Consider the following 25,855-nt stretch of genomic DNA (forward strand, 5'->3'; position numbering starts at 1 on the left):
GTAGAATCAATAAATATAATAAATTCAATAACTTTAATAATATAATAAGAATTATTTTTGCCCGTGAACCCCGGTATAGAGTAACGTAGCTCGGCGTTGCCAAAAACCTGGTTTTATCTGATTTTGTTCCAATAATCTTCTTTTTTGTTTAGGAATAATAAAAAAAAAAAAAGACTGCGCTAGTTATCACGAAATGCCTGTTTTTTTTCGCGTGGCCATTAATTCCGAGACCCCGATTTAACCTCTACAGAGGGGGCGAACGTAGCTAAGGCTACACAACGCTGCCATGAAGCAACCGGCTCACTGAGGTCGGGGGCACCAAATATCACATGACAAATAAATCAGGAGCTCCAAGAAATGCGTCTAGAAAGAGTTGAATTTGTGTCACATGTTGTTGTGAAAAGAAACGCTCCGGGTCAATAAACAAATAAAGTGTAACAAGAACACCGATTGTATAGAAATGTTACAGAAGTAAACACGGAAAATAAACGCGACCTCGCGGTAACGCATCATCACCCCATTTTTGTTTTGTTCACTTGGAACAATCAATTTTATCAGGAAAAGGACAAAAAACCCCAAATCAGTGTAATATTAGCCTATCAGGAGGAGACCCGGCTGCGGATTAACGAGGGATGAAGCTAATCTCGTACGGCGGCGGCGCATTGGAGAAGCCAACCATCTGTGTCGAGATGTCTAAGTCTTCGGGGGCCACGGGCGAGGTGATGTCGAAATTTTGGAGAAGGATGGTTAGAAAGAGGAAAATCTCCAGACGAGCAATACCCTCCCCGGGGCAAACTCGGATCCCTGCAAAGAGAGCCGGAGGGGAGAGAGGAACGAAGGGTTAAAGAACCTCCGCTGAGGCTTAACCCCCCCAAAAATCCCACCACCATATCTGTGCCACAAACAACCAACGGCACCCCGCATAAGGTCGTCTCTATTTTGTGGTTCTATAAAGTAATTACAGGTATGATGCTTTTTTTTTGGGTGTAGATCTAGTGTTTTACCTGCTGAGAAAACCATAAACGCCTCATTCTTCTTGAAACTTCCGTTCTCATCCAAGAATCGATTTGGGTCAAAGGTGTACGGATCCGGGAAATACTTCGAGTCGTTCAGAACCGAGGTCAGGACTGGGAAGACGTCTGTACCCTGTGAAATATAGGAATGGATCACACAAAGGATCCTGGTTAATAAGTACCAGGGCTCTGGGCCACGGCACAGACCTCCACTGAGATGAAAACAGAGGGTCTTCTCAACTGGCCAATGATCCCAACTGCCTGCAAAAGTTGGACACTTTATGAAAATCAAGACTTTTTCACAAAAACCATGGCGGTTAGGAAGTTTGTAGAATAAATAAAGCAGACATAGTTAGTGGGAGGTGCAAAAGGCTGAGGCCCCTGAATTATACCCTGCGGCCCATATCGTTTTTTTTTTTTTATGGACCCCGCATCAAATTTTGATCCTACATCTCATCTGGATATCTCAGGATACCTTGGGAATGGTGAAGCCACGAAACTCGGTGTCTTTGGCAGCGGCGTGGGGCAGGTTCATGGGCAGCACGTTGGGAAAGCGATGGATTTCATGGATGACCGCTTGGGTGTACGGCATGGAAGGCTGATCCTCAGGCCCCGGCACTCGATGTCGGCCAATGACACGGTCAATCTCCTCCTGGACTTTACCTGGTTGGGTCATAGATTTCAGTCTTATTAAAGAATGCTGAATGTCTTTATAGAATGTTGAAAATGTTACAATATAGAACATGGATCTGATACGTCCTTCTTTTCCAATTTAAGGGACTCCTACTTTGTCCAAATTAGCCAAAGCCAAGTCTCCAAGTGACCCTTCAATAGGTAATTTCACACTCTTTCACCAAAATTACTTGCACTTTGATGAAGCTCTGATCATTTCACTCCATGTTCCCACCTATAGAAAGTAAAATAACAACTCCCCAGCTTCTTACTTTTAATGTCAGGGTATTTCAGTAACAGCAGGAACGCGTGTCTTAGCGTCATGCTGATGCCCTCCGTGCCGGCGACGAACAGCACCAGAGTGTTCGTGATGAGGTTCTTGAGGGTGAAATGCGTCGACGGATTGTGCTTTTCCTGGAGTGGACAATTTGACAAAATCTTTATCTGTGACGAGGTTCTAAACATTAGGTAACTTTAGAGACCTCTGGAGAAACGGTGGCCGTACCTCTTCCATCCTGATCATGAAGCTGTCTAAGATGTGTCTGGGGCTGTCAAGGTTCAAAGTCTTCTTGTCGGCCTCGATTCTCTCTTTGACAAACTCTTCCAATTCACAAAGGAACCTGTGCGTTCTGTGGTGAGGGCCGGGCAAATGCCTCAATACCTTATCAAATATGTCAAACAGCTGTATGGAGGCGATAAAAAATCAGGAGAGGTCAATATTAAGTGATAGCATTCGTAGCAAGCTGATGGTTAGCACTAAACCCTACCATGAATCAAACCAACAACAAATAATAATTAACACCCCAACCCTAACCTCAACTACGACCCTATCCCTATCCCCAACCCTAACCTCAACCCTAACCCCAACCCTAACCCTAACCCCAACCCTAACCTCAACCCTAACCCCAACCCTAACCCTAACCCCAACCCTAACCTCAACCCTAACCCCAAACCTAACCTCAACCCTAACCCCAACTCCAACCCTAACCCCAACTCCAACCCTAACCCCAACTCCAACCCTAGCCACAACCCTAACCCCAAACCTAACCTCAACCCTAACCCCAACTCCAACCCTAACCCCAACTCCAACCCTAGCCACAACCCTAACCCCAAACCTAACCTCAACCCTAACCCCAACTCCAACCCTAACCCCAACTCCAACCCTAGCCACAACCCTAACCCCAAACCTAACCTCAACCCTAACCCCAACCCTAACCTCAACCCTAACCCTAACTCTATGCCCAACCACAACCCTATCCCTAACCCCATCTCCAACCTAACCTCAACCCTATGCCCAACCCTAACCTCAACTACAACCCTATGCCCAACCACAACACTATCCCCAACCCTAACCCCATCCCCAACGTAACCTCAACCCTAACCCCATCCCCCAACCTAACCTCAACCCTATGCCCAACCCTGACCTCAACCCTAACGCCAAACCTAACCCCAACCCTAACCTCAACCTAACCCCAAACCTAACCCCAACCCTAACCTCAACACTACCCCAACCCTATGCCCAACCCTAACCCCAAACCTAACCTCAACCCCAACCCTAACCTCAACCTAACCCCAAACCTAACCCCAACCCTAACCTCAACACTACCCCAACCCTATGCCCAACCCTAACCCCAAACCTAACCTCAACCCCAACCTAACCCCAAACCTAACCCCAACCCTAACCTCAACACTACCCCAACCCTATGCCCAACCCCAAACCTAACCTCAACCCCAACCCCAAACCTAACCTCAACCCCAACCCCAAACCTAACCTCAACCCCAACGCTAACCCCAACCCTAACCCCAACCCTATGCCCAACCCCAACCCTAACCCTAACCCTCGATTTATCCAGTTTTTGCTGTCACCTTTTGATTTACAACTTACTACAAACCAGAAGCCTCTACTACTTTTTGGGTTTGACCGTTATAATTAATTCATAATTCCATTTGTGGAACGTGTTTTTCTTTGGCATTTGTTTGCATTTGGCTTTTGTGGCTAAGGGTGCAGCACGTTGTCCCCAATACCTGACCCCAGAATGATGACATGGACTGGAAAATATCATCAATTATCTGCATGAGTCTTCGGAAATCGGCATCGCCGTAGCGGTATCGTTGCCCAAAGACGATGGAGCATATGATGTTGGAGACCGCCTGTTTGAAATAGAAAACCGGACTAAAAGGTGCTCCTGAAAGTGAAAAAAAAGAAATAATAATAATAATAATAATAATAATAAAAATAAAAAATATATTTATCTCCTGATGATAAATACTGAGGATTCTTCTGATTCTTTTTATGTAAAAACGGACTGTCTTATTAGGGTTTTTATTTTTTCATTTTTTTTTTACTTGATTTGGTTTTGGGATTATGGTTTGAGAATAAATTTAATTAAACTCGCAACATATTCATAAAAGTTATTAATTATTTAGTTAATTATAAGTATATTCTACCTAATTGCCATGCATGGTGCTGTTTGTATTTTTTTTCTTCTGCAATTAAATTATAGTTTAAATAGGAACCAAATTTGTGGAAAACCTTCAGAATAATGGGAGATTTTGTAGAACACGAGAAATGTATCACAATTCCGTAATTTGTAATATTAACTCAAAAGCATTATTAAAACATCGAGACCAGGATTCATTTTGTTTATTTCTCTACACATTAAATTTCAGCGGTTTCAATAAAATGTTATAATTTACTGTGACGAGGAGGAGAGCGTCTGGGATATCAGGTGGGCAAGTGAAAGAATTTATTGAAGTAAATCGTTTTTTTTATGTATTCGTCTATTTTCTGAGATAAACAAAAGTACCGGTGCATGACCAAGGAATCCACAAGGATCGATGAAGGTGCGAGATCTTGGGGTTACGTACCGTTGGTTTTTCTAAACTCTTCCATCAGACATCGCGTTTCCTCCTTGATCCTCTCCTCGATGCTCCGTTTTCTCATCCCGAAATTCTTGAGGGTCACGACTGAGAAGCGACGCATCTGTTTCCAGCGATCTCCATTACTGAAGGCCACCCCTGAAGTTCGCAATGAGAAGGTGACAACTGGTGAGGAGCACCGGCTATCTCGTACCGGTTAACCCATAAATATCATTTTGAGGAATTTCAAGGGTTTTGGGGGTTTTAACTGGCACCAGAACCTGTCTATCGACGTCTCTAAGATCCCACTTAACTCAAACACGTTGTCCTAAAAGGAATCGGGTCATCTGCAATAGTGACCTATTCGATGGTGGCTTTGGCCAGAAAAGGACGTCTGTCCATGTTCCTCAGGACCAGAGTGAAGGTGGAGACCGTGGGCATCAGGCACGGCGGTTAAAATCCTCTCCGAGGAATCATTTTCCAAGAATGTTTACAAATTAATATTTAGCCGCCCCGAGCCAAGCAGTCAGATGTCAGCGTTTAGCCTCGGGGGGTTACACAGCGGATTACCGGGTGCTGGATGTTTGTGACGAATACTCGCATTTGTGGGATGGTTTTTTTAAAAATATTTTATAATTTATGTCTGAAGACGGACACTTTTGGTTCATGGTGTTTTAGAGGGCGTTAGGGAGTGGGGCTCCCAGTAAAACCTGCTTATATATATAAAAAATGGGTTATTTCCCCCGTTTAATTTATAAAGCCGTTCCCTGCTGTTTCTATACACATTATCGGGGCTTTTAGGGCTGTAGAACCCTGCGATCCCCTCATACCCAGCAAACATTCTCACCTCCTAGAAAAGAGGGGCATCAGGGGAGGAGAGGGGGCGTAAGGGGAGGAGAGAGGGGCGCAGGGGAGAAGCGATGGGCATAAGGGGAGGAAAGAGGGGGTAAAACTAACTGATTAGGAAGCATAAGGTGGTATGTTGCCGGTTTCGTGTAGGGGGGCAGTGGGAAGTGGTTTCTGTAAAGTCCGTTGCGTTATTTGAAGGAGGTTCTGTGAGATTCTTTATTGTTATTATTTTTTATTTACCGTGACCTTGAAAATATAAGTCAACGACCGGCAAGTGACCCCTGATCCCAAAATCCTCTCCTTGGTCCACCAGAGCTTCCTTAACGGCCTCGTACCCACACAGAACCACCACTCTCCGGGGGCCCAGGTACAGCGTGTACACATCGCCATACTTCTGATGCATCTGTGGGAAACACAATACAGGGTCTAATACCCCCACAGGGTGCAATACAGGGTCTAATACCCCCACATGGTACATTAGAGGGTTTAATACCCCCTGCCGGGTACAATAGAGGGTCTAATACCGCCACATGGTACAATAGAGGGTCTAATACCCCCACAGGGTACAATACAGGATCTAATACCCCCACAGGGTACAATACAGGGTCTAATACCCCCACATGGTACATTAGAGGGTTTAATACCCCCTGCCGGGTACAATACAGGGTCTAATACCCCACATGGTACAATAGAGGGTCTAATATCCCCACATGGTACAATACAGGGTCTAATACCCCCACATGGTACAATACAGAGTCTAATACCCCCACATGGTACATTAGAGGGTTTAATACCCCCCCAGGGTACAATACAGGGTCTAATACCCCCACATGGTACAATAGAGGGTCTAATACCCCCACATGGTACAATGCAGGCTCTAAAACCCCCACAGGGTACAATACAGGGTCTAATACCCCCAAAGGTACAACACAGGGTCTGGTTTGTTAACGGGGGAGGTAATTAATGATTGTAATTAGTAACTCATTATCGCTCAGACTGACCTGCTGGAGGGAGTCCACCATCTGCCCCGTCTTCAGCTGGAGTAGGTTCCCCAGGACGGGCAGCGGGATGGGTCCGGGGGGCAGGTTCTGTGGCCGGTACATGCTGCTCCAGGTGTAGAAACAGAGGACGGCGGAGACCAGGAGTCCGAGGAGCAGAGTCAGGAGCTCCATGGTGTCTCTGCGCCCGGGAGATCAGGGCACGAAGTGATTGGCACCGAGGCTGGCGCTCGCTTTATGCTTTTTTACGGGGGAGGCGGGGAAATTTACATTTCATGTCATCAGTAAAATGTTTGTTTCCAAATAACCATACCTGCCGCTTATCCCTGTTTAGTTCGGCTAGTCCCACTTTGGTACCCGCATCCCATATCCCGCTTTCCTAAAACAAATCCCTCTTCGAATAGAAATTGCTCGTTGGCGGTGGAGACGTGCAGACGAGGATATGTTATATATTATATATTATACGTTATATATTATATACATCGGCCCCTCTCTGCCGTCTCCGTCCTGTGCCTCTGAGAGGGAACCCGTCGGTGAGACGCTGGCGTTCTAATCCTGCGCTCTGCGCAAAGTAATGTGTAAAGCAGCAGAAAAACACAAAAAGGGGGGAAAAAAGAGTAGTTTAGTTTGTTTGGGACACTGGAAACGGCACATTTCCTTCTGAGGCTTCCTGTACGGGATGGGGGGTCAGGGAAACCGTCTGATAAATCATATCATTAGAGACACAGAACCTGCCGGCAGATCGGCCCCCATCGAGTCACCCTCACTGTATTACCCTCTACCACCTCTGCTGGGAGGCTGTTCCACTTATCTACCACTCTCTCAGTAAAGTAAAACTTCCTTCCGTTCCATCTCAGCCTCTGACTCTCTAGTGTTAGATTCCGGTCTCTTGTTGTAACTTTTCTCCTCCTGGGGTGGACTAACTGAAGCGCCTGGTCCATATTTTGGGACTCGGGTATCTGATAATAGACCGGGGTCACCCAGGACAGCCTCGGAGAGCAATTTGTCAGCGGAGCCGAGAGAGGCTGCCGAATATGCGGCTGTTTAAGTCGGGAAACAGATAAGCTGCCGGAGGGGGGTAATAATTACTATCGTGTTTAGTAAATGCCCAGCAGAGCAACGATCTCTTTACCTGTTTATTTTCTTTATGTAACTCTGTCCCCTGCTTGTTAATCCAGATGCGACTGTGAGCCTTCCCTGCCCTAGAAGACTGAGTCAATAAGACCGAGCCATTCTATTGTTCCCCACAGGCAGTATGATGAGGAGTCCGGGTGTTTAGTAGATCGGGGCTCAGATAACAGAGCGAGAATCATACAAACGGCTGATATGCAGCTGCCTGAAAACATTATATTATGGGGGCAAAAACTACAACTGGGGTAAAAAAAATATTTTTGAAAACTCATTTTTTAATCTGAAGTAAAAAAAAAAAAAAGAGGGAGATCTGATAGGGAGAATTAAGCTCAAATTTCTCCTTTTTGTCCCACATCTCTAATAGCTTTTTTTCTTTCTCCGTTCAACACAAATTTTCTGCAGTTCCACATTTGGCCACAGGGGGCAATAATGCACTGAAATTATTAGTATTATTATTATTATTATTTATTGTTTTATAAAGCGCCATCAAATTCCATAGCGCTGTACAATGGGGGAAATACCGTCATGTCATTGGCTGATCAGTTTATGGAGATCTTCTGTGCAAAATCTGTGCAGGTCACCGTATTGCCAGAACGTTAGTCTTTTTCTGCTATATTAAGTGATATTCAGCGGAAAGGACACGAATATAACTTGATTCTGGGTCAAATACACAAACAGTACTGGATTACTTTTAGGTCATCAGGGTGTTCTATGCAGATATAAAAGAAGATATATTTTTTATGGACTCGTATAAAATATTAGGTATCATGGAGGGGTTGCCCCGAGGGCATCTTATTCACGAGGGATGAAAATGATTTTATGAACGGGGGGTATATTTTCAAAGCTTGTTTCTACAGGGTTAATGTCCAGGTCCTTCGGGGCCACCGTCGGCTTAAGAGTACATTTTTGGAGGACGCTGGCGAAGAAGATGAACAGCTGCATCCGTGTCAGACTCTCGCCGATACAGTTCCTCTTCCCTAAAATAAGAGAATCGTGCGGGTTAAAGAAAAAATAAAAGCAACAGCGAGAGATGGGGTGGAAGGGAGCTATAGGACACAGAGTCTGCCCCTCCCACCGCGGGGTGACCCATACAGAAGGGAGCTATAGGACACAGAGTCTGCCCCTCCCACTGCTGGGTGACCCATACAGAAGGGAGCTATAGGACACGGAGTCTGCCCCTCCCACTGCTGGGTGACCCATACAGAAGGGAGCTATAGGACACGGAGTCTGCCCCTCCCACTGCTGGGTGACCCATACAGAAGGGAGCTATAGGACACGGAGTCTGCCCCTCCCACTGCTGGGTGACCCATCCAGAAGGGAGCTATAGGACACAGAGTCTGCCCCTCCCACTGCTGGGTGACCCATACAGAAGGGAGCTATAGGACACGGAGTCTGCCCCTCCCACTGCTGGGTGACCCATACAGAAGGGAGCTATAGGACACGGAGTCTGCCCCTCCCACTGCTGGGTGACCCATACAGAAGGGAGCTATAGGACACGGAGTCTGCCCCTCCCACTGCTGGGTGACCCATACAGAAGGGAGCTATAGGACACGGAGTCTGCCCCTCCCACTGCTGGGTGACCCATACAGAAGGGAGCTATAGGACACGGAGTCTGCCCCTCACACTGCTGGGTGACCCATACAGAAGGGAGCTATGGGACAAAAAAACAGGACTGTCCCAGGACATTCAGTATTGTTGGCAGGTATGTGACAGACAGAAGGAAAAAATTTTCTTACAGCCGGACGACATGCGCAGAAAGAAGCCCGGGGGCATGGAGGGACTAAACCAGTGCTAAACGGTTATTACCCCCGTTATGTATAAGTTACAGAAACATATAATAGTAGTTACTACGTACCTGCCGAAAATGGCAAGAACCCATTGTTTTTCATGAACTTGCCGTTTTCATCCAAAAAATGTTTGACATTAAATTTGTGGGGCGTTTCGAACTGCGTGGGGTCATTCAGGACGGTGGTTAAAACCGGCAGAACATCAGTTTTCTAGAACAATGAGAATTCAGCTTATTAATGAACCCCAAATCACTGTAAGCAATAAGTACTGTCACATGTCTTTAATTTTTTTATTGTATTTTTTATATATATTTGATAACATATATTATTTATAGATTTCATAACATATGATATTATTTAGATATTTTATAACATGATATTATTTAGATATTTAATAACATAATATTATTTATATATTTGATAACATGATCTTATTTATATATTTTATACATATGATATTATTTATATATTTATATATTTTATAACACATGATATTATTTATATATTTTATAACATAACATTATATTTTTCATATCATATGTTATAAATATATACATAATATCATATGTTATAAAATATATAAATAATATCACATGATATTATTTATATATTTGATAACATGATTTTATTTATATATTTTATAACAATGATATTATTTATATGATATTTATGTTTTATAACATGTGATATTTATATATTTCATAAAATGTGATACTATTTATATATTCTATAACATATGATATTATTTAGATATTTTATAACATATGATATTATTTAGATATTTAATAACATAATATTATTTATATATTTGATAACATGATATTATTTATATATTTTATACATATGATATTATTTATATATTTATATATTTTATAACACATGATATTATTTATATATTTTATAACATAACATATTATATTTTTCATATCATATGTTATAAAATATATAAATAATATCATATGTTATAAAATATATAAATAATATCACATGATATTATATATATATTGATAACATGATGTTATTTATATATTTTATAACAATATTGTCACGGTGTCAGGTAGCGAAGGAGGATCCAACTATGCAGATATATGGACGTAGCGCAGTCCAGTAAACAGTCCGGTCACAGGGCAACGGCAAAACAGCGAAGTCAAAAATGTATCCGAGGTCGAGGCAGACAGATCAGAAGCATAAACGGTATAAACAGGTCCGAGGTCAAGGCAGGCAGATCAGAAGCATAAACGGTATAAACAGGTCCGGGTCAGAGGCAGGCAGCGCAGAGTCGTAGTCAAAAAACAGGCAAAGGTCGGTACACAAGGCACAGCACACCCAAAAAGCAAAACACTTTGAACGGGTAACGTAAATGAAAACAAACAGCGTTTAAATAGAGAAGGCACTCACAGTTAGGCCGCTGCGTGGCGTGCGCGGCGTGACGCCATAGCGGCCGCTGCAGACATCCGATCCGCGGTCCCGGCGGTCAAAGAAGGTGATGTGCCTGCACGTCCTCGGCCGCGACACCGACGTGACCTTACGGCGCCGGCGGCGGTGACGGGCGCGCCGCCGCGATCCCCAGAGGTGCGACCCCGACGTGACCGCACGCCGTCCTCAGCATCGAGTAGTGAGCCGCCGCGAGCACCCGAGGTACGTGCTGCGGCGGCGCGCGTGACAAATGATATTATTTATATGATATTTATGTTTTAGAACATATGATATTTATATATTTTATAAAATATGATACTATTTATATATTCTATAACATATGATATTATTTAGATATTTAATAACATATGATATTATTTATGTGATATTTATATGTTTGATAACATATTATATTTATATATTTTATAACATATGATATTATTTATATATTTGATAACATGATGTTATTTATATATTTTATAACAATGATATTATTTATATATTTTATAACATATGATATTATTTATATGATATTTATGTTTTATAACATATGATATTTATATATTTTATAAAATATGATACTATTTATATATTCTATAACATATGATATTATTTAGATACCTTTAAACATATGATATTATTTATGTGATATTTATATGTTTGATAACATATTATATTTATATATTTTATAACATATGATATTATTTATATATTCTATAACATATGATATTATTTATATACTTTATAACATATTACATTATTTGTATATTTTATAACATATGATGTTATTTATATTTTATTATTATGACCCCTCTATAAGTACCTCGGGAATGAGGTAGCCGCGGAAATGTATGTCACTGGTGGCTGAGCGGGCCACGCCTAGGGGCAGCACGTCGCTGAATCTCTGGATCTCGTGGATCACGGCATTCATGTACGGCATTTTGCTTCTGTCTTCTACCATCGGGTCCCGCGTGAAGCCAATGACTTGTTCAATCTCCTCATAAAACACTCCGAAGTGTGGTAGATAAGTGGAACAGCCTCTCAGCAGAGGTGGTAGAGGGTAATACAGTGAGGGTATTAAACATGCATGGGATAGACATACGGCTCCTGAATCTAAGACGAGACCAACGACTGATGAAGGTTTGAGTCGTTACAGCAGGAGAAACGGGCGACTAGACGGGGGCCGGATCACTTATCCGACAGAAAGATATGGATCCGTGGAGCGATTGTAGAAGAGGTCACGGCAGGAGTCGTAAGGAATTATTGAGGAATTCTGGTTTATTTACCTTGAATTTCTGGATATTTTATCAGCACCAGGAACCCAAACTTTATGGTAACGGCCGTGGTTTCCGCTCCTCCAAGAAACATGTCAAAAATCGTGCTTATCAGGTTTTTCATATCAAAAGGAAGCTTCATATTTTCCTGAAAAGAAATAGAAAGAAGGGAGTGAGAATGTGTGCAGCGCGGGGCAAATCCTGAATACGGGAGAGAGAAGGGGCAGAGTGCGGGGCAAATCCTGAATACGGGAGTGAGAAAGGGCAGAGTGTGGGGCAAATCCTAAATACGAGAGAGAGAAGGGGTGCAGCGTGGGGCAAATCCTAAATACGGGAGAGAGAAGGGGTGCAGCGTGGGGCAAATCCTGAATACGGGAGTGAGAAAGGGCAGAGTGTGGGGCAAATCCTAAATACGAGAGAGAGAAGGGGCAGAGTGCGGGGCAAATCCTAAATACAGAGAGTCACATGACTGGCCCTCTAGTTTTAAAACGAAATACTCCCCTCTTACCTGCTTCATCCTGAGGAGGAAACAGTCAATGTAGTCTCGAGGGCAGGCGGGATCCAGAGTCTCAAGATGGCGCCTCGCTTGTTCTTTCACAACATCCCGCAGGCCCTTCAAGAGCTTGAAGAAGTTCTGGTGGTTCCTGGGCAAGATCCGCATGAGCGACGGGAACATGTCGTACAGCTGTGCATTATAACATAGCGTTATATACGTGGGGTATGTATGGCGTAATAGGAGGGGTTACGTGGGTTATATGGAGTAATGGGAGGAGTTATAGGATGAAGCGTTATACAGAACCCTTCTTAGTCCGCCGTTATCCTTAGACTCACACGACCCGAGGGCGACGAGGTGATACTGAATGCTTTGCACATATCGCTGAGGATGTTCAGCCACTTCTGGTCGTTGTAATCGTATCGGGTTCCCATGAGAACGGACGCGATAACGTTAGACGAAGCGCATATCAGCGTGTAACCGGGGTCAACGGGGTGCTCTGGGGAAGGAAGAATCCAGGAAAAAGGGATACATATGTATCCAACACAGAAAACGTACCCTCGTATAACACTCTTTATACCGCTCTTTAATCTGCCAGAAACATAAGAGCTATTAACGTTCAGCCCGATTAACAAAGTAATTAACCTTTCATCTCAGAAGATCGTGGATTAACGGGGCCATAAATAATAATTCATGCGTCATTTTTATCTGGGGCTGAATGGTCAAAACGGTTACATTGTAATCCTCCGCTACCATACTTAACAACATTAACGGGGCGCAGGGGGCGGGGCGCAGGGGGCGGGGCTGGGAGGGGGCGGGGTCACGGACTCTGGGTGACCCTGCAGCATTGAGCGCTGGGTTACTGAGTGCAGATACTGGGTAGTTTGGAGCTCATTTACAAGCGTTTAGGCTGAGGAGTATTTCCCATTTCTTCGGTCCCTTACGTTTCGTGTTTCTGAAGACGTTCACCATGTGCCGGGCCTCCGTCTGAATGGGTTCCTCTAAACTCTTCTTACCCATCCCAAAGTCCCTGAGCGTCATGCGCGAGAACTGTCTCAGCTGCTTCCAGTGATCTCCGTTGGCAACAGGCAAACCTAATTAAAAGTGAAAGGCAGTAATGGCTGTTTGTAGGGGCAGTAAGCCGGACCTCCCGAGTCTTTCTTACCTGGTGGGACGCGTATCTTCATAGGAACCACGGAGGAGGACGAGAACTTGATGAGCTTATTCCCCCCAAACATAGTACAGTCCCAATCGCATTAGAATGATCATAATGAGGTTTAGAATAGAGGCTTTGGGGAACATTGTTGGTGCTTCATGTGTTACCGGCTGACGTTTCACCGTGGTAACTGTGATGGAGGTCTAAAGATGACCGTCAGTGCAGGACAATGCTCCTTGTAGCCTCTTGGTCTTAAAAGTTTACACAACCTAGTAAATGACGGCACCAACATGTTTCTCTTCTGAAATGCTTTACAAACCTTCACTCCATGTGTGTTTAGACTTCATATAAAATTAGGAGCCTGTGCTTGCTGCCGGAATCCTAGAAGGAAGGTCTATGCAGGACGGAGAGAGCTTAGGAGAGGAAGGAGGACAGCATGGGACAGATAGAGGTGGAGAAAGGTGGAAGGGCCAAATGGGACAGAGCAAGAGAAAGGAGGAAACCATATGGGAAAGAGAGAGCTGGGGAAAGGAGGAAAGATCATGCGGGATAGAGAGAGCTGGGGAGAAGCGGAAGGACCATGCGGGATAGAGAGCGCTGGAAAAAGGATCATATCGGATAGAGAGGTTTTGGTTGTCACCATGCTGATACACTTTAGATGCCGTAGAGAGATTTTAAAACAGATCATTTTTTTCCCCAAATCCTTGAAAAAGCTGCTATGGTACAAAGTGGCTGCCTCTGGGTGGCTGCGCATGGAGGTGCACAAGCTCTGGGGTCTCGCATTAATACTCTTTAGTGCTTGTGTCCTGCTTGTGTCCGTGTTCAGTAATGAGCCCGGCGGCAACTTTCTCCCATCAGAGGTTATACACCCCCCCCGAGAAGCCCCTGAGAGCGGCCGCGCATGTTTAACGGAATGTTCATAATTCCCAACACTCACCGCATCTGTTATAGAGATCGAAAAATATGGGAATCTCCCCTCGTCCCAGGACGGAATCTCCGTGGTCAATCGGCATCTCCTTCACGGCTTTGTATCCGACCAGGACCACGTTGGGTCGGGGGCCAAAGTAAACGGTGAAGACCGGTCCGTATTTCTCACTCAGCTGTAAAGGGAGGAGACGGAGTCCCGGAATAACCGGATTATTCTCCTCCACAAACAATCATAAGGGTCTATCTACTAAGGAGGGAGTTTGCAGGACTTTCGAACATTTCACTGACTTCACAGTTCAACCTCGGGGGAGATTCTGCTGCAGGATGACCTGAACTGGCCCTGCATAATGTATAGTTAATTCAGCGAGCTGGGCCCTGTGCAATGTATAGTTAAATCAGTGAGCCCCCCCCTGTATAATGTATAGATAAATCAGCGGCCGGCCCCCTGTATAATGTATAGTTAAATCAGTGAGCCCCCCCCTGTATAATGTATAGATAAATCAGTGACCGGCCCCTGTATAATGTATAGATAAATCAGCGAGCCGGCCCCTGTATAATGTATAGTTAAATCGGTGACCGGCCCCTGTATAATGTATAGTTAAATTAGTGACCGGCCCCCTGTATAATGTATAGTTAAATCAGTGAGCCCCCCCCTGTATAATGTATAGATAAATCAGTGACCGGCCCCTGTATAATGTATAGTTAAATCAGTGAGCTGGCCCCTGTATAATGTATAGTTAAATCAGTGAGCTGGCCCCTGTATAATGTATAGATAAATCAGTGAGCCGGGGTCCTGTATAATGTATAGATAAATCAGTGACCAGCCCCCTGTATAATGTATAGATAAATCAGTAAGCCAGCCCCTGTATAATGTATAGTTAAATCACTGAGATGCCCTGTATAATGTATAGATAAATCAGTAAGCCGGCCCCTGTATAATGTATAGTGAAATCACTGAGATGCCCTGTATAATGTATAGTTAACATAAGAGGTCAGCCTGCAGAGGCCTCCAGACACAGACACGTAGCCTCCAGAGACAGATTCTTACAAAGTCATACAGAAGAAAATGATTACTTCAAGTTATTGCTGCTATTGAATCATAAGGCGTTTTTCCTCACATGGCTTCTCCACTTTGGCTTTATTTTTGTTGACTGAATCATATAACATGCTATGTGTTCATCTGAGGTCGTATTTATCTATTTGTTAGATGATTGTTATTATGTCCTGATATGTAAAAACCTGAAATGTTCAAATCGCTCGAAATCTCCGTTGAATGCATTTCTCTGGGTGGAAAATAAAAAACACGAATACATTATGCAGAGAAAAAAAGTAAGTTGATATATGGAAGGACCGTACACTGGTGGTGGTACTTGTTGAAAAACAAATAGGATATATAATATTCTATATATCATTGCTTTTTTTTCTGAAACTGACCTTCATTAAAGTTTGAATCTGGTTTCCTGACCGAAGCTGCAGGTAATTCCCGAGGAGGGGTAACGGAAAAGGCCCGGGGGGCATCTTCCTTCTCTTCCACACAAACTTCCCGAGTGCCAACATCAGAAAAACCGTGGCAAATGCCACAAGGGCCACAGCTGGGGTCTTCACGTCGAGCATGTCGCCGGAGGGCAGATGGATGTGAATGGTTTGTGAAGGGACGTAAAGGGGATATAAGTTGTTACTGGGAGGAGATCTGGCCCGGGACGCCGCTCTGGAATGTATATAGACGCGCCTCCCTTCCTCTAAATTAATAGATGGAAAGGGGCCCCCTGGACCAGTGAGGAGGGGGACTGCTGGCCTAGGCCTGAATGGCTTGTCTTTGTTGCGACTTTGTTGCGGGCCCTATGGGTTAAAGGAAGATGAAGGGGGATCATCTCCCTCTTTGCCTTCCTGAAGCCCCCCGTCTGCATTTGTCCCCCCCTTAGCTCTTCTGTCAGGTCAGGTAGTTTTTTTCCTGTTTTTATTGTCACGGCGGCGGTGTTGTCCCCCCCGGCCAGCGCTTATCAGTTCGTTATCTGGAGTTTGCCCTACGGGTTTGGGGAGATGTGTCCTGAAGACGGCTGATGGCATCGGATGGATTAGGGCTCTTGGTGCACGTGGTACACTAACCGCCTATCGGGCCCTATCAGAGTCTCTGGGCCAATCGTTGCGTCCCAGGTCACTTTCTTCTTTTTCCGCGTGCGTTTAGCCGTGCCTGCTTTGAGTCTTATATCAGGAAAAAATGGGCGGTTTAGCAGCCCACCGACTCAAATGACCCCCCCATCTCTATAATAAGACAGACTTGGGTAACTGTAATAGGACAGACTTGGGTAACTGTAATAGGACAGACTTGGGTAACTAGGTGAGTAACGCATTATGTCATCGCATTGTCTTCAAACCAAAGAGCTTGGTGGCTTTTTAAAACTAAATTAACGGGAAAACCCGCAATTACCTTCAAAGTAAAACACACTGTTGAATATAATTGGTTGATAAGCAGTGTCATGCCCTAGGGGCAATTCTGTCTGGCATTTTGCCCTCACATCCTTGAGCCAATCTTACTGGCCTTACACGTCATGGTGTCATTAAGGTCAGATTAAGGATTTTAGGGCCCTGCAGCGGTTACACGGGGAGGGCCCCTCTTTTCTCGCGCCCAGCGTCCCCCCCCCAACATCAATACAAATAAAACAAAACAAATAAAAAACGTTATTTCAGATTCCTGATATTAAAGTTCATATTAAGCATCGCTGTCACATTATTTCTGTCTACGGCCCGGCTGCTGCGCACGTGCAAACCATGTCTCATTGTAAAACAGGCGCCGCGCATGCGCAGTCAGTGAAGGGCTGTTGGCGAGTGTCACAGAACTCCTGGCCAGGACTGTCTCATTTATAAGGGGGCAACAAATAATATAATGGGGGGGGCACAACATCATATTACTTATATCACAAAAAATTTGAAGGAAAGTTACTGTCATGGTGTCTGTCACAAGCACTGGGTGGCTGCGCATGCTGGTTGTCTAGTATTTGGAAGATCGGGAGTTAATTGTGATTCTATTGTAAGCAGCACTTTTAAGAACGGAGCTGGGATCAGCCAATTAAACTGCAAAGTTTCCAAAAAACCAATGAAACGGGAGCAAAGTCCTTGGCCGGCTTCCATGTGAACCTCTCCGTCTCCTTTCATCGCAGAACGCGCAGGATTTCTCAGGAGAAGACATGGATTCCCCGGGAACTCTGCTCCTCGCCGCCCTCATAGCCCTTCTCATATTATATTCCGTGTGGGGTAAAATATTTGAGGCTGGGCGCCGGCTGCCCCCCGGTCCGACCCCTCTGCCACTGCTCGGAAACCTGCTACAGATCAGGAACGGAGAGACGGCGAAGACCCTGATGGAGGTCAGTCTGGTTTATTTCACAGATTTACATTTTTTTTACTCACATTTTGTGTTCAGAATAATAGTGAATAATAGTGCGCTCTGTAACTTTAATATCGCTCTGTTTTCTTTTTTACCCCAGTTGTAGTTTTTGCCCCATAATATAATGTTTTCAGCCGTTTGTAGGATTCTCGCTCTGTTATCTGATCCCCGATCTACTAAACCCCCCGACTCCTTATCATACTCCCTGTGGGGAACAATAGAATGGCTCGGTCTTAATCACCCAGCCGGACTCTCTGACTAATGAAAGTCTGTGGAGGAACGACTTCATTAGCATCGCCATAAAGCATCAGCTCAGTGCGGTGTTTGAGCCGGGAAAGTCACATGACTGAGCATTGCTCCTCGATGTCCCATGTGTGAGGTTTGATTCCGAGGAGCACTCAGGAGAAGTCGCGCTACAACTTCGACCCTTGCCAGGTTATTCCTAAAATGAACGGGTAGTCGACCTCGTGTGACCTCGCTGTATATCAGGGCTGGCAGTACCAAAATAAGGACACAGAGTCGAGTGTGCTAGAAAATCCTAACCAATAACTGCGCTGTAATGAAATGTTTCCCGCAGCTGGGCGAGCGGTACGGCGCCGTGTACACCTTCCACTTCGGGCCGAGCCCTGTAGTCGTCTTCTGCGGTTATGAAGCTGTGAAGGAAGCTCTTGTTGATCACGGAGATGATTTTATAGGCCGCGGGAAACAGGCCACAGTGGACAGAGTCTTTCAAGGCTACGGTAACTACAAACGCTACCGAAAGCAGCTTTACATGTCTGAGAGATAAAAAGTGACCGGCCCCTGTATAATGTATAGATAAATCAGTGACCGGCCCCCTGTATAATGTATAGATAAATCAGTGACCGGCCCTCTGTATAATGTATAGATAAATCAGTGACCGGCCCCCTGTATAATGTATAGATAAATCAGCGAGCCAGCCCCTGTATAATGTATAGATAAATCAGTGACCGGCCCCCTGTATAATGTATAGATAAATCAGTGACCGGCCCCTGTATAATGTATAGATAAATCAGTGACTGGCCCCCTGTATAATGTATAGATAAATCAGCGAGCCAGCCCCTGTATAATGTATAGATAAATCAGTGACCGGCCCCTGTATAATGTATAGCTAAATCAGCGAGCCAGCCCCTGTATAATGTATAGATAAATCAGTGACCGGCCCCCTGTATAATGTATAGATAAATCAGCGAGCCAGCCCCTGTATAATGTATAGATAAATCAGTGACCGGCCCCTGTATAATGTATAGCTAAATCAGTGACCGGCCCCTGTATAATGTATAGATAAATCAGTGACCGGCCCTCTGTATAATGTATAGATAAATCAGTGACCGGCCCCCTGTATAATGTATAGATAAATCAGCGAGCCAGCCCCTGTATAATGTATAGATAAATCAGTGACCGGCCCCCTGTATAATGTATAGATAAATCAGTGACCGGCCCCTGTATAATGTATAGATAAATCAGTGACTGGCCCCCTGTATAATGTATAGATAAATCAGCGAGCCAGCCCCTGTATAATGTATAGATAAATCAGTGACCGGCCCCTGTATAATGTATAGCTAAATCAGCGAGCCAGCCCCTGTATAATGTATAGATAAATCAGTGACCGGCCCCCTGTATAATGTATAGATAAATCAGCGAGCCAGCCCCTGTATAATGTATAGATAAATCAGTGACCGGCCCCTGTATAATGTATAGCTAAATCAGTGACCGGCCCCTGTATAATGTATAGATAAATCAGTGACTGGCCCCCTGTATAATGTATAGATAAATCAGTGACCGGCCCCCTGTATAATGTATAGATAAATCAGTGACCCGCCCCCTGTATAATGTATAGATAAATCAGTGACCGACCCCCTGTATAATGTATAGATAAATCAGTGACCGGCCCCTGTATAATGTACAGATAAATCATCGAGCCAGCCCCTGTATAATGTATAGATAAATCAGTGACCGGCCCCCTGTATAATGTATAGATAAATCAGTGACCGGCCCCCTGTATAATGTATATATAAATCAGTGACCGGCCCCCTGTATAATGTATAGATAAATCAGTGACCGGCCCCCTGTATAATGTATATATAAATCAGTGACCAGCCCCTGTATAATGTATAGATAAATCAGTGACCGGCCCTGTATAATGTATAGATAAATCAGCGAGCCAGCCCCTGTATAATGTATAGATAAATCAGTGACCGGCCCCTGTATAATGTATAGCTAAATCAGCGAGCCAGCCCCTGTATAATGTATAGATAAATCAGTGACCGGCCCCCTGTATAATGTATAGATAAATCAGCGAGCCAGCCCCTGTATAATGTATAGATAAATCAGTGACCGGCCCCTGTATAATGTATAGCTAAATCAGTGACCGGCCCCTGTATAATGTATAGATAAATCAGTGACTGGCCCCCTGTATAATGTATAGATAAATCAGTGACCGGCCCCCTGTATAATGTATAGATAAATCAGTGACCCGCCCCCTGTATAATGTATAGATAAATCAGTGACCGACCCCCTGTATAATGTATAGATAAATCAGTGACCGGCCCCTGTATAATGTACAGATAAATCATCGAGCCAGCCCCTGTATAATGTATAGATAAATCAGTGACCGGCCCCCTGTATAATGTATAGATAAATCAGTGACCGGCCCCCTGTATAATGTATATATAAATCAGTGACCGGCCCCCTGTATAATGTATAGATAAATCAGTGACCGGCCCCCTGTATAATGTATATATAAATCAGTGACCGGCCCCTGTATAATGTATAGATAAATCAGTGACCGGCCCTGTATAATGTATAGATAAATCAGTGAGCCGGCCCCTGTATAATGTATAGATATATCAGCGAGCCGGCCCCTGTATAATGTATAGATAAATCAGTGACCGGCCCCTGTATAATGTATAGATAAATCAGTGACCGGCCCCTGTATAATGTATAGATAAATCAGTGAGCCGGCCCCTGTATAATGTATAGATATATCAGCGAGCCGGCCCCTGTATAATGTATAGATAAATCAGGGACCGGCCCCTGTATAATGTATAGATAAATCAGTGACCGGCCCCCTGTATAATGTATAGATAAATCAGTGACCAGCCCTGTATAATATATAGATAAATCAGTGACCGGCCCTGTATAATGTATAGATAAATCAGCAAGCCGCCCCCCTGTAATGTATAGTTAAATCCACAGACAGGGCCCTGTACAATGTATAGTTAAATCACTTTAACTTTCAAACTGTCAGGATGACTTGCTTAGTGAAGGAAATAAATGATAAAATTCACCGGCAAGCTCCTGGGATTTTAGAATTTTCTCTGGATTTCAGGATTAATGGCCAGTGAGGGGGATCGCTGGAGGCAGCTCAGACGCTTCTCTCTAGCAACGTTGAGGAACTTTGGTTTGGGGAAGCGAAGCATCGAGGAACGGATCAAGGATGAGGCCCGAAGCCTGGTCGAGGAGCTCAGGACGTATGAAGGTGGGGTCCGCGGCTGCACGAAACGTTCCCCGTTTTTGATGAGATTTGACAGTTTTGACGTTTCCCGCAGAGCGATCCTTTGATCCGGCGATCCTCATCAGCAAGGCTGTGTCTAACGTCATCAGCTCGGTGGTGTTCGGCAAACGCTTCGACTACCACGATAAGAAGTTTCAGCGAATGCTCGATATATTCTACGAAACATTCGAACTTATGAGCTCCACCTGGGGACAGGTGAGACAACCGATCACTTAAAGCGGGCGTTTCATCTCCTCGAGGGGCTCTTCCCCGGGTGTTTTGGGACTATTCACTAAGAAGTTTTGTGGTTTAGAGTTAATTCAGCTGATGAAGCCGTCATGCCCTTGAGTTGTTTGCGAGTTCCTGCGACTCCCAAAGTTGCAGGGTAAAGGTGAGGGTGTGCGATATAACTGAAAACTTGCATATCCTCGCCTGAAACGCACAAATTTTAATACAAACATTTCAGAGGGATGCCGAGGTAATTTGTAATGCAAGTCTACAGCCCGTATCTGCCCCATAGCACAATAACGAGGCCGGTAGTGTTGTACGTGTATCGGACTGGGGGCTGGATGCCCCGGGGGTAGGGGAGCTGAGTCTACAATGGCTGGAAACTGGAACAATACACGCTCCTAAATTCAAGAGGAAACTGGATTACGGGGAAATGCTTCGGAAACCACTTTGATCAAAAAACAATTCATTTTACTTTATGTTTAGGAAATAAATTCACTGCGCGGACAGCAGGAGGCTCTGCATATATATATATATATATATATATACGTGTCAGATGAGTGTGGCCCGAGTCTGTGTAACTACTGATCAAAAACAAAGAGGCCTCCGGACACAGACACGTAGCCTCCAGAGACAGATACTTACAAAGTCATACAGAAAATGATTACTTCAAGTTATTACTGCTATTTAATCACAAGGTTTTTTTTCTCACATGGCTTCTCCATTTTGGCCTTATTTTGTTGACTGAATCATATCACATGCTATGTGTTCATCTGAGGTCATATTTATCTACTTGTTAGATGATTGTTATTATGTCCTGATGTAAAAACATAGAATTCAAACACGATGTAGTTTCTTTTTTTTCACATAACTGTAGTTTGTAGAAGTAAGGGAAAGAAACATGGCAAGCACAGCTTCCATAGAAAGACACCTAGCTTCAAGAATTATGGGAGACACAGCCTCCAGGGACCGTTATGTAGCCTTCAGACACAGATACCTGGCCCCCAGAAATATGGAAGACAAAGCCTCCAGAAATTATGGAGGAACAACACCCAGACCTCGCTTTTATCCATGTCACTCTCTGATTTTAAATGTGTCTTCTGCTTCCCACGCAGCTATAGATCATTAATATGTCTCCTTGTTCCCGATTACAGGTCCAAGAAATGATCCCATTTATAATGAACCATATTCCGGGGCCTCACCAAAAAATTACCGCCTTGCTAGAGGAACTCAATGAGTTCATTGCTGAAAGGGTGAGGATAAATCAAGAAAGCTTGGATCCCAACTCTCCCAGAGACTACATCGACTGCTTCCTCAAAAAAATGGAAGAGGTATATAAAAAAATGTTATCTAGTTTTGTAGAATATCCTGTTTTCAACCATCTCACTCTTAACCTAACACCCTAACTCTTCATCATACAGTGTGTGGGAAATAATAAAGTTCCTCAGTCTTAACCACCCAGCCTTTGCATTTCCAGGAGAAAAATAACCCTGACTCCGAGTTCCACATGAAGAACTTTGTGCTGACCCTCAACAACTTATTCTTCGCCGGCGGAGAAACTGTGGCCACGACGTTAAAACACGGCTTTCTATTGCTCATCAAATACCCAGACATACAAGGTACTTGGAGTTATCTCTCGGAGGCCGAGTCGGACTGCATGTTTATCTTCTAAAGCCATAAGAAGACCTGTAGGGACCGTTAAGACCTCATACTTTCCAGAGACTAAAGTACGTTTCTTAATGTTGGGTGGTAAATTCCTCTTCTAACCCCAATAGGACAAGTTCTGGGTAGTACAGGTAGAATGGTTATTATTAGACCTGTGCAAAATGACGGCTATTGCGGTGATGTCCTCTCCCCAGACTGTAGGATCGGTGATGACATCGCCGCAGCGCCACATTCCGAATGCACAAGTCCAGACTAGTCATTCCACCGGATGAACCTGGACGCAGCTCGGATATCCATTGATAAATTCGGATATCGACCTGTAGAATCTTCTGTTGTTAGTTGCAATGTTTGCGATTTCTGTTCTGAATGTTATTTTTTTTAAGCCAAAGTCTTCGAGGAAATAGACAAGGTCATTGGCCGCGACCACAGCCCCAACATCGAGGACCGGAGCAAGATGCCGTACACGGACGCGGTGATCCACGAGATCCAGAGATTCAGCAACGTTATCCCCATGAATGCTCCCCATTCGGCAACAAAGGACACGGAGTTCAGGGGATTCACCATTCCCAAAGTGAGAAATAAGGATGGGGGAAGTGGGTGTGATTGAGATAGGAATCGTAATTTTGGGTTCTAGTCAAAAATGTACATTTTCCGTGAAAAAGGTACTAAAAGAAGATGTAAGAAAGTTCTATTATTATATGAAATATAACATATATTTATATTCCCATTTATGGTCAGATTCATTATATATAATTTTAGCAGCATAAATGAAAAATTAATATTATTGCTATTTGTAGTTAATCCAAAAAAAATGGTGGAACGGGACAAATATCTCCTAGACTCGTCAATAGTTCTGCTAGAGCAGCTTTCAGCCAATGGGAATAAAGAGTTCTTGACTTGCTTGCCTCTCATTGGTTATACTTAGCATTCTACTTTAGAACTTTGATGTTCACAAGCATGAAATCATAAGCGGTTATAGGATAGAAAGGAGACGTCTACGGAAGGCAGAGGCAGATGGATGGACACTCAAGTATTGATTGCTTTATTGATTGATTCTCTCCTAGGGCACGGGGGTCTGCGCTCTCTTGTGCTCCGTCCTGGGTGACCCAAAGTATTTTGATACCCCAAACAAATTCAATCCAAACCACTTTTTGGCTGCTGATGGTTCCTTTAAGAGAAACGAAGCCTTCCTGCCCTTCTCCACAGGTAAGATCCATCATTCTGAGCTGAGTCTCTATTACAAGACCAGGGAGTCATATTCATCAGAATTGATGATAAAAACCCAGAACCTGTCGGCAGATCGGCCCCATTCGGCCCCTCTAGTCGCCCGTTTTACCTTCTGAAGGCTGAAACCTATCTCCGTCCTTTTTGTTGAAGTTCCCCCAATTTGCATATACGAATATTGAATATTTTTGCATAAAATCTAGTTAGGAAGAGATACATTTAGAAATGAAATAACCGGTTAATACACGGACACCGCTTGCCTCCGTTACAGGGAAACGGATCTGTCTGGGGGAAGGCCTGGCGCGCATGGAGCTCTTCCTGTTTCTCACCAGCGTCCTTCAGAACTTCGCCCTGACATCTCAGACGCGATTCACGGAGGCCGACGTCGCCCCGAGGATGACCGGATTTGCCAACGTACCAATACCGTACCAGATGACTTTTGTGGCTCGTTAGTGGCTACAAACGGGTATAACAATATTTCCTCGGACTTCGTATAACCCGCTCCTATAACCTTTACTCTAAATGTAGTACTTTTATAAGATCCGGTATTCTTACTTATTGTCCATTTACCTCGTTAGAGTTAAGGAGTCAGAACATAGCATTAGACACAGGGAGTGTAATGTATGTCATATGGGAAACAATGTATTTGTTCAGACACTCGCACCGAGGAATGTAAATAGTGCATGAACAGCGGTAGGCAACACAGGCGACATGTAAAGAAAATCAGGAAAAACTTTACGGACAATAGAACATAGGATGTCTGATATGCTTTAAAGGGCAATAAATAAATAAAGCCTCTCCCACAGAGGCTGGGATTTACCCTTGCGAGATTCGACTTTTCTAACAATGAATTAAGGAGCTTGGTTTCCTTTAGAGAAAAATGTTTATTCATTTAAATTTGTAAAAATGATGTCATCAGTATTCAAATTCTCAAACTGAACAAACAAAAGCACTGCTGTTTCTTTTAGTTGAGCAGATGCATGCGCGAGCGCTGCCCTATAATCTAACACGTAACTGAGGGGTAACGTCATGACGTCTCCTGGTCCTCCGTCGCCTCTGCGTCTCGCTTTTAAATCACGATGTGCAATAATTTAACTATCGATAATACGGCATGTTTATTATATAGATGCTTCATACACTACATTATATTTATTATATATTATATTACATTATATTATATCGTTTATAACAAAAGCTATGGTGAGTAAAGGTGATGGGAAACCCTTCCACTTCAATTTAAGGGGTAGTAGAAGTATTATTATTAAAC

General features: G+C 44.0%; 3 protein-coding genes across 3 annotated transcripts; 1 reads left to right on the forward strand and 2 right to left on the reverse strand.

The window, feature by feature from the left end:
* Positions 1-622: 622 nt before the first annotated feature.
* On the reverse strand, positions 623-6,565 carry LOC128502711 (cytochrome P450 2A5-like). The gene is made up of 9 exons (XM_053472602.1): positions 6,395-6,565; positions 5,634-5,796; positions 4,554-4,703; positions 3,711-3,871; positions 2,191-2,367; positions 1,958-2,099; positions 1,489-1,676; positions 1,005-1,146; positions 623-804 (listed from the first exon to the last, which is right to left on the reverse strand). The coding sequence occupies exons 1-9, from the start codon at positions 6,563-6,565 to the stop codon at positions 623-625; spliced, it is 1,476 nt and encodes a 491-aa protein (XP_053328577.1).
* A 1,397-nt stretch (positions 6,566-7,962) lies between these two features.
* Positions 7,963-16,189, reverse strand: LOC128503950 (cytochrome P450 2A6-like). Its single transcript, XM_053474145.1, has 9 exons — positions 16,010-16,189; positions 14,586-14,748; positions 13,437-13,586; positions 12,831-12,991; positions 12,508-12,684; positions 12,012-12,147; positions 11,549-11,733; positions 9,378-9,519; positions 7,963-8,499 (listed from the first exon to the last, which is right to left on the reverse strand). Exons 1-9 carry the CDS (start codon positions 16,187-16,189, stop codon positions 8,315-8,317), a joined length of 1,479 nt encoding a protein of 492 aa, XP_053330120.1. The 3' UTR covers positions 7,963-8,314.
* A 1,542-nt stretch (positions 16,190-17,731) lies between these two features.
* LOC128502696 (cytochrome P450 2G1-like) lies at positions 17,732-25,618 on the forward strand. The gene is made up of 9 exons (XM_053472585.1): positions 17,732-17,937; positions 18,535-18,697; positions 21,307-21,456; positions 21,527-21,687; positions 22,854-23,030; positions 23,177-23,318; positions 23,748-23,935; positions 24,429-24,570; positions 24,860-25,618. Exons 1-9 carry the CDS (start codon positions 17,761-17,763, stop codon positions 25,039-25,041), a joined length of 1,482 nt encoding a protein of 493 aa, XP_053328560.1. The 5' UTR covers positions 17,732-17,760; the 3' UTR covers positions 25,042-25,618.
* Positions 25,619-25,855: the final 237 nt, after the last annotated feature.

Source organism: Spea bombifrons, chromosome 8 (assembly GCF_027358695.1).
Source record: "Spea bombifrons isolate aSpeBom1 chromosome 8, aSpeBom1.2.pri, whole genome shotgun sequence".
NCBI classification, from domain to species: Eukaryota; Metazoa; Chordata; class Amphibia; order Anura; family Pelobatidae; genus Spea; species Spea bombifrons.

Coding starts and splice junctions, on each gene's coding strand:
- LOC128502711 (XM_053472602.1), bottom strand. CDS start 6,565: ATGGAGCTCCTGACTCTGCTCCTCGGACTCCTGGTCTCCGCCGTCCTC. Junction 5,797..6,394: donor TGGTGGACTCCCTCCAGCAG/GTCAGTCTGAGC, acceptor TGTTTCCCACAG/ATGCATCAGAAGTATGGCGA. Junction 1,677..1,957: donor GAAATACCCTGACATTAAAA/GTAAGAAGCTGG, acceptor TGACCCAACCAG/GTAAAGTCCAGGAGGAGATT.
- LOC128503950 (XM_053474145.1), bottom strand. CDS start 16,189: ATGCTCGACGTGAAGACCCCAGCTGTGGCCCTTGTGGCATTTGCCACG. Junction 12,685..12,830: donor CCTCGTCGCCCTCGGGTCGT/GTGAGTCTAAGG, acceptor TATAATGCACAG/CTGTACGACATGTTCCCGTC. Junction 11,734..12,011: donor AAAATATCCAGAAATTCAAG/GTAAATAAACCA, acceptor CACACTTCGGAG/TGTTTTATGAGGAGATTGAA.
- LOC128502696 (XM_053472585.1), top strand. CDS start 17,761: ATGGATTCCCCGGGAACTCTGCTCCTCGCCGCCCTCATAGCCCTTCTC. Junction 18,698..21,306: donor CAGAGTCTTTCAAGGCTACG/GTAACTACAAAC, acceptor TCTGGATTTCAG/GATTAATGGCCAGTGAGGGG. Junction 23,031..23,176: donor TCCTCAAAAAAATGGAAGAG/GTATATAAAAAA, acceptor TTGCATTTCCAG/GAGAAAAATAACCCTGACTC.